General features: G+C 37.4%; 2 protein-coding genes across 4 annotated transcripts in view; one reads left to right on the top strand and one right to left on the bottom strand.

Annotated features, from left to right (window-relative positions):
* LOC140455173 (uncharacterized) overlaps positions 1-20,130 on the top strand; it is a 459,457-nt gene that overhangs the window by 217,969 nt on the left and 221,358 nt on the right. The gene's annotated exons all lie outside the window — the stretch shown is intronic.
* LOC140455164 (G patch domain and ankyrin repeat-containing protein 1-like) lies at positions 1,261-19,836 on the bottom strand. The gene is made up of 3 exons (XM_072549865.1): positions 19,783-19,836; positions 3,499-4,148; positions 1,261-2,409 (listed from the first exon to the last, which is right to left on the bottom strand). The coding sequence occupies exons 2-3, from the start codon at positions 4,074-4,076 to the stop codon at positions 1,956-1,958; spliced, it is 1,032 nt and encodes a 343-aa protein (XP_072405966.1). The 5' UTR covers positions 4,077-4,148; positions 19,783-19,836; the 3' UTR covers positions 1,261-1,955.

Below are 20,130 nucleotides of genomic sequence, written 5' to 3'. Positions count from 1 at the left end.
GTCAGTGTGTTGATTCAGACTGTTGTGAAACTGCTGCTGGTCAGTGTGTTCATTCAGACTGTTGTGAAACTGCTGCTGGTCAGTGTGTTCATTCAGACTGTTGTGAAACTGCTGCTGGTCAGTGTGTTGATTCAGACTGTTGTGAAACTGCTGCTGGTCAGTGTGTTCATTCAGACTGTTGTGAAACTGTTGCTGGTCAGTGTGTTGATTCAGACTGTTGTGAAACTGCTGCTGGTCAGTGTGTTGATTCAGACTGTTGTGAAACTGCTGCTGGTCAGTGTGTTCATTCAGACTGTTGTGAAACTGCTGCTGGTCAGTGTGTTGATTCAGACTGTTGTGAAACTGCTGCTGGTCAGTGTGTTCATTCAGACTGTTGTGAAACTGCTGCTGGTCAGTGTGTTGATTCAGACTGTTGTGAAACTGCTGCTGGTCAGTGTGTTCATTCAGACTGTTGTGAAACTGCTGCTGGTCAGTGTGTTCATTCAGACTGTTGTGAAACTGCTGCTGGTCAGTGTGTTCATTCAGACTGTTGTGAAACTGCTGCTGGTCAGTGTGTTCATTCAGACTGTTGTGAAACTGCTGCTGGTCAGTGTGTTGATTCAGACTGTTGTCAGAGACAGCACTAACTCAGCAGTCCCAGCAGCCTCCTGGGTTTCACGTTGACTCTAAGCTCGGTACACATTCAAGTGAAACCCTTCCCTCACGGCACGGTGGCACAGTGGTTAGCACTGCTGCCTCACAGCGCAAGAGACCCGGGTTCAATTCCCGCCTCAGGCGACTGACTGTGTGGAGTTTGCACATTCTCCCTGTGTCTGCATGGGTTTCCTCCGGGTGCTCCGGTTTCCTCCCACAGCCAAAGATGTGCAGGTCAGGTGAATTGGCCATCCTAAATTGCCTGTAGTGTTAGGTAAGGGGTTGATGTAGGAGTATGGGTGGGTACGCTTCGGCGGGGCGGTGTGGACTTGTTGGGCCGAAGGGCCTGTTTCCACACTGTAAGTCATCTAATCTAATCTAATCTAATCCCCACGTATGCTGCCGGATTGACCTCGAATTGGAGCTGATTTTGTCGTTACACTTTGGTTCAGTACAGCTTCCCCAGTCATCGGCTTTTAATTATAGAGACACGGGGCTACAGGGAACGGGATTCAAACTGGCAGACACTGTGGGATGGAGAGTGTGATCAGGGCAGAGTACTGTGGGTCTGTAACTCATGAGCAGATGGCCTGGTAGTTGGTTGCTGCAAAATCACTCACAATCAGCTGCTTTTCTGTCATATTTATTCATCGGTGTATATTGTGGTGTGGCAGCACCTCCACTGGGAATAGATCAGTCTTCAGCCAGACACTGTGGGAGTGGTTTACTAATCGTACAAGAGGTACAGGGTGACTCCACTCTTGCCTGACAGACCAAATGCTGGAAATGTGAAATGCAGCTGGTAAATTGCAGGTGGAGAGAAACCGAGCCAACATTTCAGGCTGATACTTCTGAATGCTGCAGTGTTTTACCTCACTGAGGGACACCTGGTTCACTGTGAAATAACATTTCCCTCAGTCAGGAGGATGGCAGCAGTGAGAATGACGGGTGGGGGGGCGGGGGAAGAGACAGTCGGGCAGTTGACTGGAACAACTGATGAACCCCCAGGAAACGGAGCACTCCCTGCCCTTCACACTCTCTCTCTCTCTCTCTCTCTCTCACTTACTCACACACACACACACACACACACACACACACACACACACACACACACAGGCCGGCCTTGGGTTTGAACATTTTGGCCACAGGATGGTGTCACCAACAAAGCAGCACTCCCTCGTCACTGCACCACCGTGTCAGCCAGCCTGGGCTAGGAACACCGAAACCCAGGAGAGAAACATGCACCAAGCCCGTAACAACGTGAGCAAACGCCAAACCCTTCGCAATGCACTTTGTAAACAGACACACCCCAAAGTTCGGTCCTAGAGGTTCATGTAAGTCCTCAGATCTTTCTCCCAGGTTTTCTCCTTTGCCAGTCGCCTGCGTTCCTCTCTCCTGCTGACTGTAGCAGCCCTTTGGACTCGTCTGCTCAGGGTCTTTGGTCGCTTCACTGCGTCGCAATCGTTGGCGGCAAAGTGGGTGACTTTTGGTTTCAAATCGCTCTGGAAACCGAGACCTCTCTGATCTTGCTTCAGCACGGTCTTTACTGGAAACTTCTGTCCCTTTCCAGCAGGCCCCAGTCCGGTCTCCCTATCCCAACCTTCCTTCAGCATCAGTTTGAAGCCGACGTTGGTTTCTGGGATGTAGTAGTGAGTTGGCACTGGCCTACCTTTCTTGTTGAACAAGTGTAACGTGGATCTCTCGTGCTGTTTGATGCTGTCCTCCTCGTAGTGCAGGTCACAAATCTGGCAGAATTTCTTTTGCCGCGGCCTCTCCCTGGGAGGGTAAGGACAGTGCGTTATCATTTTTAAACCTCAGTCCATTTTAAAACTCACCACCTTTTTCGATTGTAAATGCGCTCATGTATTGCTGCATTGATGAGGTCTCACCCTCAGTGGTGATTCTAAGTTCCCAAGCATGGGACCGTTCTGGCAATAGTACGGAGGACTTGTGCTCCAGAACGTGCCAGGCCCTCGGCCAAGTTACAACACTGACAATGTGGGAAATTGCCCAAGTGGGTCCGGGACACAAAACGCAGGGTAAATCCAAAACACAAACAAAACCAGAAACCGCTGGAAAAACTCCGGAGGTCTGGCAGGGTCACTACACCTGAAACGTTCGCTCTGCTTTCTCTCTCCACAGATGCTGCCAGACCTGCTGAGTATTTCCTGCAATTTGATTTCCAGCACCCACAGCTCTTTCTTTCGTTCCGAGAATTCCAGAGGTTCACAATCCTCCTGAGGAGTGAAGGAATTTCCCATCTCGGTCCCGAAAGATTGGCCTCTTATCCTGAAGACATGACCCACCCCCCCCATCAACCTCTCAGCTTCCACCCTGTCAGATCCCCGTACTAAGGAGTGAGATCACTTGGAAATCTTTCAAGCCCCAGAGGACACTGAGCCAGTTAACGTGTTGTTGGTGTTCACATTGACGGGCTGTTGCCACCCCCCTAGCTTACTGTGGGGTATGCACAGAGAGGGTGAGCAACCCAGTGGGGATGTTACACCCAACCAGTGGCAACGCCAGGAGCTGAACTGGGACGGGAGGCAGGAGGTCATAGGGAAAGGGAAAAGGAATACGTCACATCCACATTCTGGGATACCACAGACACTGACCCGACTCGTCCTGACCCTTTTGGCAGCATGCTGGACTGGAACACAAGGCACTTACAGGGTCACAGAACGGTTACAGTGCACCAGGAGGCCATTTGACCCATCAAACCTGCACTGGTTCTATTGCCCAATGCCAATCCCTTGCATTTTCAATGCCCCAATTGAAGGTGCACCCCCCCCCCCCACCCCCCACATTTCCAGGGAGTGTATTCCACACCCTCACTACTTGTTGCTGGATAAAGCTTTCCCTCACCTTGGCTCTTGCCATTCTTCCCGGTGAGTATGAAATTCTTCAAGCGTTGTGATGATCTCTGCGTGACCAGCCCGCCTGGCCAGATCCAACGCATCTTGGCCTGTGGAATCGCAGACTCCGATCCACGCTGCCCCATGGTTGAGTAAGTACTTCAGCACCTCGGCCTGCCCACTGTACGCTGCACACATAGTGGCGGTCCAGTAGTAACTGTCCCGGAAGTTGATATCGCACCCTGCCGCCTCCAGCAGCCTGCGAAGGGTTTGCAGGTCCCCGTCCTGAGCACACTTTAACAGCAGGTGCCCGTTCCTCTCCGACGCTGCAGGCTGGCCCCTTCCACCACTCTGCCCACCGGCCTTTTCCGGTCGTGACTTCGGCCAAATAACTTTACGCGTCCGACCGGAACTCGGACCTGCCTCACCATCCCCTGCAATCAAGCTCTCGTAGAAAGTTTTCACCTCATCCCCAGTCAAAGCTTCAACCCCGGGGCCGGCCGGTGGAGATTCCCGACGTTCCCCGTTTTCCCAGGTGTCGGTTTTCTCTTTGGCTCGGGTAAAAGTGATGAGGTTGATGTGCTCCATGATAGAGAATGTTGTTGGTTTCAAACCTCACTTTCTTGCTGCAGACAGACACTCCACATCCCAGAGACCTTGCTGGGCAAGAGGAAAACAGACACAGCAATTACTGACAGTTTGTGAAAGTTACACCAAAAAAAAACACCAAAACCCAATTCCATAGGCAATACTTACAGGCATCAAACTAATCAGAAATTGAGAATAAGATAAAAGAGGACATGGGCAAGGAAGATTGGTACAAAACCGATTCCTGAAGGAGGGCTCACACCCGAAACGTCGATTCTCCTGCTCCTTGGATGCTGCCTGACCTGCTGCGCTTTTCCAGCAACACATTTTCAGACAAAATCATAATACTAGTACATTAATAGTGTCAGAGAGTCACACAGCATGGACCAACCATAACCTCAAACCAAACTAGGCCCACCTGCCTACTCCTGGCCCTGATCCCTCCAAACATTTCACACAAATGTACTTACCCACATGTCGTTTAAATGCTGTAATTGTACCCACATCCACCACTCCCTCAGCAAGCTCATTCCACACACGAACCACTGGCTGGGTAAAACAGGTACCCCTCATGTCCTCTTTAAATCATTCCCCTCTCACCTTCAAAATGTGCCCTCCTGACCTTGAAATTCCCTTTCCGAGGGAAAAGACAGCTGTTTCTAACAGCATCTACACCCCTCATGATTTTAGCAACCACTATAACATCATCCCTCAATCTCCTATGCTCCAGGGAGACCCAGTCTCTCCTTATAACTTTGACCCTCCATCCAAGGCAACATCCTGGTTAAACATTTTCTGAATCCTCTCCAGCTGAGTAATATCCTTCTGAAACAGGGCAAGCAGGACTGGACACAGGATTCCAGAAGAGGCTTCATGGATATTCTGTACAACCTCAACATGACATCCCAAATCCGAAACTCAAAGGCCTGAGCAATGAAGGTGAGCGTACCAAACGCTTTCTGAACCACCCTGTCGACATGCGATGCTAACGGCCTGAACCCCGAGGTCTCACTGTTCTTACCAAAGGCCTTACATTTACACAAGAACATCAGAACTCTGAGCAGGAGGAGGCCATAAGGCCCTTTGAGCCTATCCCACCATTCAATAAGATCAGGGCTGATCTTTTCCTGGCCTCAGCTCCACTTACCCAACCTCTCAGCGTAAGCCTTAATTCCACCGTGGTTCATATATTTATCACACCGACGGGGATATTTATATATATTTATCACACCGACGGGGATATTTATATATATTTATCACACCGACGGGGATATTTATATATATTTATCACACCGACGGGGAGATATCGCTCCGACATCACTACACCGACAGGGATATTTATATATATTTATCACACCGACGGGGAGATATCGCCCCGACATCACTACACCGACGGGGATATTTATATATATTTATCACACCGACGGGGATATTTATATATATTTATCACACCGACGGGGAGATATCGCCCCGACATCACTACACCGACGGGGATATTTATATATATTTATCACATCGACGGGGAGATATCGCCCCGACATCACTACACCGACAGGGATATTTATATATATTTATCACACCGACGGGGAGATATCGCCCCCACATCATTACACCGACGGGGATATTTATATATATTTATCACACCGACGGGGATATTTATATATATTTATCACACCGACGGGGGGATATCGCTCCGACATCACTACACCGACGGGGATATTTATGTATATTTATCACACCGACGGGGAGATATCGCTCCGACATCACTACACCGACGGGGATATTTATATACATTTATCACACAGACGGGAGATATCGTCCCGACATCACTACACCGACGGGGATATTTATATATATTTATCACACCGACGGGGGGATATCGCCCTGACATCACAACACCGACGGGGATATTTATATATATTTATCACACCGACGGGGAGATATCGCCCCCACATCACTACACCGACGGGGATATTTATATATATTTATCACACCGACGGGGAGATATCGCCCCCACATCATTACACCGACGGGGATATTTATATATATGTATCACACCGACGGGGAGATATCGCTCCGACATCACTACACCGACGGGGATATTTATATACATTTATCACACAGACGGGAGATATCGTCCCGACATCACTACACCGACGGGGATATTTATATATATTTATCACACCGACGGGGGGATATCGCCCTGACATCACTACACCGACGGGGATATTTATATATATTTATCACACTGACGGGGAGATATCGCCCCCACATCACTACACCGACGGGGATATTTATATATATTTATCACACCGACGGGGAGATATCGCCCCCACATCACTACACCGACTGGGATATTTATATATATTTATCACACCGACGGGGAGATATCGCCCCGACATCACTACACCGACGGGGATATTTATATATATTTATCACACCGACGGGGAGATATCGCTCCGACATCACTACACCGACGGGGATATTTATATACATTTATCACACAGACGGGGAGATATCGTCCCGACATCACTACACCGACGGGGATATTTATATATATTTATCACACCGACGGGGGGATATCGCCCTGACATCACTACACCGACGGGGATATTTATATATATTTATCACACCGACGGGGAGATATCGACCCGACATCACAACACCGATGGGGATATTTATATATATTTATCACACCGACGGGGATATTTATATATATTTATCACACCGACGGGGAGATATCGCCCCGACATCACTACACCGACGGGGATATTTATGTATATTTATCACACCGACGGGGAGATATCGCCCCGACATCACTACACCGACGGGGATATTTATATATATTTATCACACCGACGGGGAGATATCGCCCCGACATCACTACACCGACAGGGATATTTATATATATTTATCACACCGACGGGGAGATATCGCCCTGACATCCCTACACCGACGGGGATATTTATATATATTTATCACACCGACGGGGATATTTATATATATTTATCACACCGACGGGGAGATATCGCCCCGGCATCACTACACCGACGGGGATATTTATATATATTTATCACACCGACGGGGGGATATCGCCCTGACATCACTACACCGACGGGGATATTTATATATATTTATCACACCGACGGGGATATTTATATATATTTATCACACCGACGGAGGGGATATCGCCCCGACATCATTACACCGACGGGGATATTTATATATATTTATCACACCGACGGGGATATTTATATATATTTATCACACTGACGGGGGGATATCGCCCCGACATCACTACACCGACGGAGATATTTATACATATTTATCACACCGACGGGGAGATATCGCCCCGACATCACTACACCGACGGAGATATTTATATATATTTATCACACCGACGGGGGGATATCGCCCCAACATCACTACACTGACGGGGATATTTATATATATTTATCACACCGACGGGGGGATATCGCCCCGACATCACTACACCGACGGGGATATTTATATATATTTATCACACCGACGGGGAGATATCGCCCCGACATCACTACACCGACGGGGATATTTATATATATTTATCACACCGACGGGGAGATATCGCCCCGACATCACTACACCGACGGGGATATTTATATATATTTATCACACCGACGGGGAGATATCGCCCCGACATCACTACACCGACGGGGATATTTATATATATTTATCACACCGACGGGGAGATATCGCCCCGACATCACTACACCGACGGGGATATTTATATATATTTATCACACTCGAGTCAGGATAACGTCCCGATATTACTACACTCACGGTGATATTTACAATATTTAAATAATGAGTGATATTCTGACATTAAGTGACATTTACAATCTATGATAGATAGATAACCACAATAGTTGAATAGTTATTAGTGATTTTACTACATTAAGTGATATTTCAGTCAGTATTTAAGTGATATTTATAATGTTCAGATAATTATTACAGCGGTATTACCACATTAAGTGATAGTTAATTGTTTAGTTCAGTGGCATTAGTACATTTAGTGATATTTAGTTATTTCAGTGATATTTACAGTATTTAATGGTTTATTACAGTGACACTACCACATTAATTGAGGTTTATTACAGCGGTGTTTGTACATTAAGTGATATTTCGTTATTTCAGTGATATTTACAGTATATAATGGTTTATTACAGTGACACTATCACATTAATTGAGGTTTATTACAGCAGTGTTTGTACATTAAGTGATATTTCGTTATTTCAGTGATATTTACAGTATATAATGGTTTATTACAGTGATAGTACCACATTAATTGAGGTTTATTACAGCGGTGTTTGTACATTAAGTGATATTTGGTTATTTCAGTGATATTTACAGTATTTAATGGTTTATTACAGTGATAGTACCACATTAATTGAGGTTTATTACAGCGGTGTTTGTACATTAAGTGATATTTAGCTATTTCAGTGATATTTACAGTATTTAATGGTTTATTACAGTGATAGTACCACATTAATTGAGGTTTATTACAGCGGTGTTTGTACATTAAGTGATATTTAGTTATTTCAGTGATATTTACAGTATTTAATGGTTTATTACAGTGATAGTACCACATTAATTGAGGTTTATTACAGCAGTGCTTGTACATTAAGTGACATTTAGTTATTTCAGTGATATTTACAGTATTTAATGGTTTATTACAGTGACACTCCCACATTAATTGAGGTTTATTACAGCGGTGTTTGTACATTAAGTGATATTTAGTTATTTCAGTGATATTTACAGTATTTAATGGTTTATTACAGTGACACTATCACATTAATTGAGGTTTATTACAGCGGTGTTAGTACATTTAGTGATATTTGGTTAATTCAGTGATATTTACAGTATTTAATGGTTTATTACAGTGACACTATCACATTAATTGAGGTTTATTACAGCGGTGTTTTTACATTAAGTGATATTTGGTTAATTCAGTGATATTTACAGTATTTAATGGTTTATTACAGTGATAGTACCACATTAAATGAGGTTTATTACAGCGGTGTTTGTACATTAAGTGATATTTAGTTATTTCAGTGATATCTACAGTATTTAATGGTTTATTACAGTGACACTATCACATTAAATGAGGTTTATTACAGCGGTGTTTGTACATTAAGTGATATTTGGTTAATTCAGTGATATTTACAGTATATAATGGTTAATTACAGTGACACTACCACATTAATTGAGGTTTATTACAGCGGTGTTCGTACATTAAGTGATATTTAGTTATTTCAGTGATATTTACAGTATTTAATGGTTTATTACAGTTATAGTACCACATTAAATGAGGTTTATTACAGCGGTGTTAGTACATTAAGTGATATTTGGTTATTTCAGTGATATTTACAGTATTTAATGGTTTATTACAGTGACACTATCACATTAAATGAGGTTTATTACAGCGGTGTTTGTACATTAAGTGATATTTAGTTATTTCAGTGATATTTACATTATTTAATGGTTTATTACAGTGACACTACCACATTAATTGAGGTTTATTACAGCGGTGTTTGTACATTAAGTGATATTTAGTTATTTCAGTGATATTTACAGTATTTAATGGTCTATTACAGTGACACTACCACATTAAATGAGGTTTATTACAGCGGTGTTTGTACATTAAGTGATATTTGGTTATTTCAGTGATATTTACAGTATTTAATGGTTTATTACAGTGACACTATCACATTAAATGAGGTTTATTACAGCGGTGTTTGTACATTAAGTGATATTTAGTTATTTCAGTGATATTTACAGTATTTAATGGTTTATACAGTGACACTACCACATTAATTGAGGTTTATTACAGCGGTGTTTGTACATTAAGTGATATTTGGTTATTTCAGTGATATTTACAGTATTTAATGGTTTATTACAGTGACACTACCACATTAAATGAGGTTTATTACAGCGGTGTTTGTACATTAAGTGATATTTAGTTATTTCAGTGATATTTACAGTATTTAATGGTTTATTACAGTGATAGTACCACATTAAATGAGGTTTATTACAGCGGTGTTAGTACATTAAGTGATATTTGGTTATTTCAGTGATATTTACAGTATTTAATGGTTTATTACAGTGACACTACCACATTAATTGAGGTTTATTACAGCGGTGTTAGTACATTAAGTGATATTTGGTTATTTCAGTGATATTTACAGTATTTAATGGTTTATTACAGAGATAGTACCACATTAAATGAGGTTTATTACAGCGGTGTTAGTACATTAAGTGATATTTAGTTATTTCAGTGATATTTACAGTATTTAATGGTTTATTACAGTGACACTACCACATTAATTGAGGTTTATTACAGCGGTGTTTGTACATTAAGTGATATTTGGTTATTTCAGTGATATTTACAGTATTTAATGGTTTATTACAGTGATAGTTCCACATTAAATGAGGTTTATTACAGCGCTGTTTGTACATTAAGTGATATTTGGTTATTTCAGTGATATTTACAGTATTTAATGGTTTATTACAGTGATAGTACCACATTAAATGAGGTTTATTACAGCTGTGTTTGTACATTAAGTGATATTTGGTTATTTCAGTGATATTTACAGTATTTAATGGTTTATTACAGTGATAGTACCACATTAAATGAGGTTTATTACAGCGGTGTTTGTACATTAAGTGATATTTAGTTATTTCAGTGATATTTACAGTATTTAATGGTTTATTACAGTGATAGTACCACATTAAATGAGGTTTATTACAGCGGTGTTTGTACATTAAGTGATATTTGGTTATTTCAGTGATATTTACAGTATTTAATGGTTTATTACAGTGACACTACCACATTAAATGAGGTTTATTACAGCGGTGTTTGTACAGTAAGTGATATTTGGTTATTTCAGTGATATTTACAGTATTTAATGGTTTATTACAGTGACACTACCACATTAAATGAGGTTTATTACAGCGGTGTTTGTACAGTAAGTGATATTTGGTTATTTCAGTGATATTTACAGTATTTAATGGTTTATTACAGTGACACTACCACATTAAATGAGGTTTATTACAGCGGTGTTAGTACATTAAGTGATATTTAGTTATTTCAGTGATATTTACAGTATTTAATGGTTTATTACAGTGACACTCCCACATTAATTGAGGTTTATTACAGCGGTGTTTGTACATTAAGTGATATTTGGTTAATTCAGTGATATTTACAGTATATAATGGTTTATTACAGTGATAGTACCACATTAAATGAGGTTTATTACAGCGGTGTTTGTACATTAAGTGATATTTGGTTATTTCAGTGATATTTACAGTATTTAATGGTTTATTACAGTGACACTACCACATTAAATGAGGTTTATTACAGCGGTGTTTGTACATTGTGATATTTGGTTAATTCAGTGATATTTACAGTATTTAATGGTTTATTACAGTGAGACTACCACATTAATTGAGGTTTATTACAGCGGTGTTTGTACATTAAGTGATATTTGGTTAATTCAGTGATATTTACAGTATTTAATGGTTTATTACAGTGACACTACCACATTAATTGAGGTTTATTACAGCGGTGTTAGTACATTAAGTGATATTTGGTTATTTCAGTGATATTTACAGTATTTAATGGTTTATTACAGTGATAGTACCACATTAATTGAGGTTTATTACAGCGGTGTTTGTACATTAAGTGATATTTGGTTATTTCAGTGATATTTACAGTATTTAATGGTTTATTACAGAGACATACCACATTAATTGAGGTTTATTACAGCGGTGTAAGTACATTAAGTGATATTTGGTTATTTCAGTGATATTTACAGTATTTAATGGTTTATTACAGTGATAGTACCACATTAATTGAGGTTTATTACAGCGGTGTTTGTACATTAAGTGATATTTGGTTAATTCAGTGATATTTACAGTATTTAATGGTTTATTACAGTGACAGGACCACATTAATTGAGGTTTATTACAGCGGTGTTAGTACATTAAGTGATATTTGGTTAATTCAGTGATATTTACAGTATTTAATGGTTTATTACAGTGACAGGACCACATTAATTGAGGTTTATTACAGCGGTGTTTGTACATTAAGTGATATTTGGTTAATTCAGTGATATTTACAGTATTTAATGGTTTATTACAGTGACAGGACCACATTAATTGAGGTTTATTACAGCGGTGTTTGTACATTAAGTGATATTTGGTTAATTCAGTGATATTTACAGTATTTAATGGTTTATTACAGTGACAGGACCACATTAATTGAGGTTTATTACAGCGGTGTTTGTACATTAAGTGATATTTGGTTAATTCAGTGATATTTACAGTATTTAATGGTTTATTACAGTGACACTACCACATTAATTGAGGTTTATTACAGCGGTGTTTGTACATTAAGTGATATTTGGTTATTTCAGTGATATTTACAGTATTTAATGGTTTATTACAGTGACACTACCACATTAATTGAGGTTTATTACAGCGGTGTTAGTACATTTAGTGATATTTGGTTAATTCAGTGATATTTACAGTATTTAATGGTTTATTACAGTGACAGGACCACATTAATTGAGGTTTATTACAGCGGTGTTTGTACATTAAGTGATATTTGGTTAATTCAGTGATATTTACAGTATTTAGTGGTTTATTACAGTGACACTACCACATTAATTGAGGTTTATTACAGCGGTGTTAGTACATTTAGTGATATTTGGTTAATTCAGTGATATTTACAGTATTTAGTGGTTTATTACAGTGACACTACCACATTAAATGAGGTTTATTACAGCGGTGTTTGTACATTAAGTGATATTTGGTTAATTCAGTGATATTTACAGTATTTAATGGTTTATTACAGTGACAGGACCACATTAATTGAGGTTTATTACAGTGGTGTTTGTACATTAAGTGATATTTGGTTAATTCAGTGATATTTACAGTATTTAATGGTTTATTACAGTGACAGGACCACATTAATTGAGGTTTATTACAGCGGTGTTTGTACATTAAGTGATATTTGGTTAATTCAGTGATATTTACAGTATTTAATGGTTTATTACAGTGACAGGACCACATTAATTGAGGTTTATTACAGCGGTGTTTGTACATTAAGTGATATTTGGTTAATTCAGTGATATTTACAGTATTTAATGGTTTATACAGTGACAGGACCACATTAATTGAGGTTTATTACAGCGGTGTTTGTACATTAAGTGATATTTGGTTAATTCAGTGATATTTACAGTATTTAGTGGTTTATTACAGTGACACTACCACATTAATTGAGGTTTATTACAGCGGTGTTTGTACATTAAGTGATATTTGGTTAATTCAGTGATATTTACAGTATTTAATGGTTTATTACAGTGACACTACCACATTAATTGAGGTTTATTACAGCGGTGTTTGTACATTAAGTGATATTTGGTTAATTCAGTGATATTTACAGTATTTAATGGTTTATACAGTGACAGGACCACATTAATTGAGGTTTATTACAGCGGTGTTTGTACATTAAGTGATATTTGGTTAATTCAGTGATATTTACAGTATTTAATGGTTTATTACAGTGACACTACCACATTAAATGAGGTTTATTACAGCGGTGTTTGTACATTAAGTGATATTTAGTTATTTCAGTGATATTTACAGTATTTAATGGTTTATTACAGTGATAGTACCACATTAAATGAGGTTTATTACAGCGGTGTTAGTACATTAAGTGATATTTGGTTATTTCAGTGATATTTACAGTATTTAATGGTTTATTACAGTGACACTACCACATTAATTGAGGTTTATTACAGCGGTGTTAGTACATTAAGTGATATTTGGTTATTTCAGTGATATTTACAGTATTTAATGGTTTATTACAGAGATAGTACCACATTAAATGAGGTTTATTACAGCGGTGTTAGTACATTAAGTGATATTTAGTTATTTCAGTGATATTTACAGTATTTAATGGTTTATTACAGTGACACTACCACATTAATTGAGGTTTATTACAGCGGTGTTTGTACATTAAGTGATATTTGGTTATTTCAGTGATATTTACAGTATTTAATGGTTTATTACAGTGATAGTTCCACATTAAATGAGGTTTATTACAGCGCTGTTTGTACATTAAGTGATATTTGGTTATTTCAGTGATATTTACAGTATTTAATGGTTTATTACAGTGATAGTACCACATTAAATGAGGTTTATTACAGCTGTGTTTGTACATTAAGTGATATTTGGTTATTTCAGTGATATTTACAGTATTTAATGGTTTATTACAGTGATAGTACCACATTAAATGAGGTTTATTACAGCGGTGTTTGTACATTAAGTGATATTTAGTTATTTCAGTGATATTTACAGTATTTAATGGTTTATTACAGTGATAGTACCACATTAAATGAGGTTTATTACAGCGGTGTTTGTACATTAAGTGATATTTGGTTATTTCAGTGATATTTACAGTATTTAATGGTTTATTACAGTGACACTACCACATTAAATGAGGTTTATTACAGCGGTGTTTGTACAGTAAGTGATATTTGGTTATTTCAGTGATATTTACAGTATTTAATGGTTTATTACAGTGACACTACCACATTAATTGAGGTTTATTACAGCGGTGTTTGTACAGTAAGTGATATTTGGTTATTTCAGTGATATTTACAGTATTTAATGGTTTATTACAGTGACACTACCACATTAAATGAGGTTTATTACAGCGGTGTTAGTACATTAAGTGATATTTAGTTATTTCAGTGATATTTACAGTATTTAATGGTTTATTACAGTGACACTCCCACATTAATTGAGGTTTATTACAGCGGTGTTTGTACAGTAAGTGATATTTGGTTATTTCAGTGATATTTACAGTATTTAATGGTTTATTACAGTGATAGTTCCACATTAAATGAGGTTTATTACAGCGCTGTTTGTACATTAAGTGATATTTGGTTATTTCAGTGATATTTACAGTATTTAATGGTTTATTACAGTGATAGTACCACATTAAATGAGGTTTATTACAGCTGTGTTTGTACATTAAGTGATATTTGGTTATTTCAGTGATATTTACAGTATTTAATGGTTTATTACAGTGATAGTACCACATTAAATGAGGTTTATTACAGCGGTGTTTGTACATTAAGTGATATTTAGTTATTTCAGTGATATTTACAGTATTTAATGGTTTATTACAGTGATAGTACCACATTAAATGAGGTTTATTACAGCGGTGTTTGTACATTAAGTGATATTTGGTTATTTCAGTGATATTTACAGTATTTAATGGTTTATTACAGTGACACTACCACATTAAATGAGGTTTATTACAGCGGTGTTTGTACAGTAAGTGATATTTGGTTATTTCAGTGATATTTACAGTATTTAATGGTTTATTACAGTGACACTACCACATTAATTGAGGTTTATTACAGCGGTGTTTGTACAGTAAGTGATATTTGGTTATTTCAGTGATATTTACAGTATTTAATGGTTTATTACAGTGACACTACCACATTAAATGAGGTTTATTACAGCGGTGTTAGTACATTAAGTGATATTTAGTTATTTCAGTGATATTTACAGTATTTAATGGTTTATTACAGTGACACTCCCACATTAATTGAGGTTTATTACAGCGGTGTTTGTACATTAAGTGATATTTGGTTAATTCAGTGATATTTACAGTATATAATGGTTTATTACAGTGATAGTACCACATTAAATGAGGTTTATTACAGCGGTGTTTGTACATTAAGTGATATTTGGTTATTTCAGTGATATTTACAGTATTTAATGGTTTATTACAGTGACACTACCACATTAAATGAGGTTTATTACAGCGGTGTTAGTACATTAAGTGATATTTGGTTATTTCAGTGATATTTACAGTATTTAATGGTTTATTACAGAGACATACCACATTAATTGAGGTTTATTACAGCGGTGTAAGTACATTAAGTGATATTTGGTTATTTCAGTGATATTTACAGTATTTAATGGTTTATTACAGTGATAGTACCACATTAATTGAGGTTTATTACAGCGGTGTTTGTACATTAAGTGATATTTGGTTAATTCAGTGATATTTACAGTATTTAATGGTTTATTACAGTGACAGGACCACATTAATTGAGGTTTATTACAGCGGTGTTAGTACATTAAGTGATATTTGGTTAATTCAGTGATATTTACAGTATTTAATGGTTTATTACAGTGACAGGACCACATTAATTGAGGTTTATTACAGCGGTGTTTGTACATTAAGTGATATTTGGTTAATTCAGTGATATTTACAGTATTTAATAGTTTATTACAGTGACAGGACCACATTAATTGAGGTTTATTACAGCGGTGTTTGTACATTAAGTGATATTTGGTTAATTCAGTGATATTTACAGTATTTAATGGTTTATTACAGTGACAGGACCACATTAATTGAGGTTTATTACAGCGGTGTTTGTACATTAAGTGATATTTGGTTAATTCAGTGATATTTACAGTATTTAATGGTTTATTACAGTGACACTACCACATTAATTGAGGTTTATTACAGCGGTGTTTGTACATTAAGTGATATTTGGTTATTTCAGTGATATTTACAGTATTTAATGGTTTATTACAGTGACACTACCACATTAATTGAGGTTTATTACAGCGGTGTTAGTACATTTAGTGATATTTGGTTAATTCAGTGATATTTACAGTATTTAATGGTTTATTACAGTGACAGGACCACATTAATTGAGGTTTATTACAGCGGTGTTTGTACATTAAGTGATATTTGGTTAATTCAGTGATATTTACAGTATTTAGTGGTTTATTACAGTGACACTACCACATTAATTGAGGTTTATTACAGCGGTGTTAGTACATTTAGTGATATTTGGTTAATTCAGTGATATTTACAGTATTTAGTGGTTTATTACAGTGACACTACCACATTAAATGAGGTTTATTACAGCGGTGTTTGTACATTAAGTGATATTTGGTTAATTCAGTGATATTTACAGTATTTAATGGTTTATTACAGTGACAGGACCACATTAATTGAGGTTTATTACAGCGGTGTTTGTACATTAAGTGATATTTGGTTAATTCAGTGATATTTACAGTATTTAATGGTTTATTACAGTGACAGGACCACATTAATTGAGGTTTATTACAGCGGTGTTTGTACATTAAGTGATATTTGGTTAATTCAGTGATATTTACAGTATTTAATGGTTTATTACAGTGACAGGACCACATTAATTGAGGTTTATTACAGCGGTGTTTGTACATTAAGTGATATTTGGTTAATTCAGTGATATTTACAGTATTTAATGGTTTATACAGTGACAGGACCACATTAATTGAGGTTTATTACAGCGGTGTTTGTACATTAAGTGATATTTGGTTAATTCAGTGATATTTACAGTATTTAGTGGTTTATTACAGTGACACTACCACATTAATTGAGGTTTATTACAGCGGTGTTTGTACATTAAGTGATATTTGGTTAATTCAGTGATATTTACAGTATTTAATGGTTTATTACAGTGACACTACCACATTAATTGAGGTTTATTACAGCGGTGTTTGTACATTAAGTGATATTTGGTTAATTCAGTGATATTTACAGTATTTAATGGTTTATACAGTGACAGGACCACATTAATTGAGGTTTATTACAGCGGTGTTTGTACATTAAGTGATATTTGGTTAATTCAGTGATATTTACAGTATTTAGTGGTTTATTACAGTGACACTACCACATTAATTGAGGTTTATTACAGCGGTGTTAGTACATTTAGTGATATTTGGTTAATTCAGTGATATTTACAGTATTTAGTGGTTTATTACAGTGACACTACCACATTAAATGAGGTTTATTACAGCGGTGTTTGTACATTAAGTGATATTTGGTTAATTCAGTGATATTTACAGTATTTAATGGTTTATTACAGTGACAGTACCACATTAATTGAGGTTTATTACAGCGGTGTTAGTACATTTAGTGATATTTGGTTAATTCAGTGATATTTACAGTATTTAATGGTTTATACAGTGACAGGACCACATTAATTGAGGTTTATTACAGCGGTGTTTGTACATTAAGTGATATTTGGTTAATTCAGTGATATTTACAGTATTTAGTGGTTTATTACAGTGACACTACCACATTAATTGAGGTTTATTACAGCGGTGTTAGTACATTTAGTGATATTTGGTTAATTCAGTGATATTTACAGTATTTAGTGGTTTATTACAGTGACACTACCACATTAAATGAGGTTTATTACAGCGGTGTTTGTACATTAAGTGATATTTGGTTATTTCAGTGATATTTACAGTATTTAATGGTTTATTACAGTGACAGGACCACATTAAATGAGGTTTATTACAGCGGTGTTTGTACAGTAAGTGATATTTGGTTATTTCAGTGATATTTACAGTATTTAATGGTTTATTACAGTGACACTACCACATTAATTGAGGTTTATTACAGCGGTGTTTGTACATTAAGTGATATTTGGTTAATTCAGTGATATTTACAGTATTTAGTGGTTTATTACAGTGACAGGACCACATTAATTGAGGTTTATTACAGCTGTGTTAGTACATTTAGTGATATTTGGTTTATTCAGTGATATTTACAGTATTTAGTGGTTTATTACAGTGACAGGACCACATTAAATGAGGTTTATTACAGCGGTGTTTGTACATTAAGTGATATTTGGTTATTTCAGTGATATTTACAGTATTTAATGGTTTATTACAGTGACAGGACCACATTAAATGAGGTTTATTACAGCGGTGTTTGTACATTAAGTGATATTTGGTTATTTCAGTGATATTTACAGTATTTAATGGTTTATTACAGTGACACTACCACATTAATTGAGGTTTATTACAGCGGTGTTTGTACATTAAGTGATATTTGGTTAATTCAGTGATATTTACAGTATTTAATGGTTTATTACAGTGACACTACCACATTAATTGAGGTTTATTACAGCGGTGTTAGTACATTAAGTGATATTTGGTTATTTCAGTGATATTTACAGTATTTAGTGGTTTATTACAGTGACACTACCACATTAATTGAGATTTATTACAGCGGTGTTAGTACATTAAGTGATATTTGGTTATTTCAGTGATATTTACAGTATTTAATGGTTTATTACAGTGATAGTACCACATTAATTGAGGTTTATTACAGCGGTGTTTGTACATTAAGTGATATTTGGTTATTTCAGTGATATTTACAGTATTTAGTGGTTTATTACAGTGATAGTACCACATTAATTGAGGTTTATTACAGCGGTGTTTGTACATTGTGATATTTGGTTAATTCAGTGATATTTACAGTATTTAATGGTTTATTACAGTGAGACTACCACATTAAATGAGGTTTATTACAGCGGTGTTTGTACATTAAGTGATATTTGGTTAATTCAGTGATATTTACAGTATTTAATGGTTTATTACAGTGATAGTACCACATTAATTGAGGTTTATTACAGCGGTGTTAGTACATTAAGTGATATTTGGTTATTTCAGTGATATTTACAGTATTTAATGGTTTATTACAGTGACACTCCCACATTAATTGAGGTTTATTACAGCGCTGTTTGTACATTAAGTGATATTTCCACATTAACTGATATTTTTTAGTGATTACCTTTTATACCGGAAGCAGCTGCTCATCCTCTCCCGCCGCCATCTTGGATGGACCTGCCGCGACGCACGCTGGGAGGGGGATTGGGCGCGGTGCCCTCTGGGAGGGGGATTGGGCGCGGTGCCCTCTGGGAGGGGGATTGGGCGCGGTGCCCTCTGGGAGGTGTTTGGGCGCGGTGCACGCTGGGAGGTGTTTGGGCGCGGTGCACGCCGGGAGCTGTAGTTCTACCCTCTCCCCGGGCCCTCCCGTTAGTTTTTGAAGCGGTGAAGAACCTGGACGGATCCAGGGGTTGATAATTAAATGGTGGGGTGGTGGGGGCGGGCCGTATTCTCCGTGATTTTTGCCCATGTT

The sequence above is a fragment of the Chiloscyllium punctatum genome, chromosome 30, assembly GCF_047496795.1.
Source record: "Chiloscyllium punctatum isolate Juve2018m chromosome 30, sChiPun1.3, whole genome shotgun sequence".
Taxonomy (NCBI): Eukaryota; Metazoa; Chordata; class Chondrichthyes; order Orectolobiformes; family Hemiscylliidae; genus Chiloscyllium; species Chiloscyllium punctatum.
The sequence above is the reverse complement of the archived record's forward strand: the minus strand, read 5'-3'. Positions and strand labels throughout refer to the sequence as shown.

Bases quoted from the DNA above. Each gene is read 5' to 3' on its own strand.
- LOC140455164 (XM_072549865.1), bottom strand. From the start codon at position 4,076: ATGGAGCACATCAACCTCATCACTTTTACCCGAGCCAAAGAGAAAACC. The intron at 2,410-3,498 runs GTGAGGGAAAGC...TTACCCTCCCAG, and splicing joins GAAGAATGGCAAGAGCCAAG to GGAGAGGCCGCGGCAAAAGA.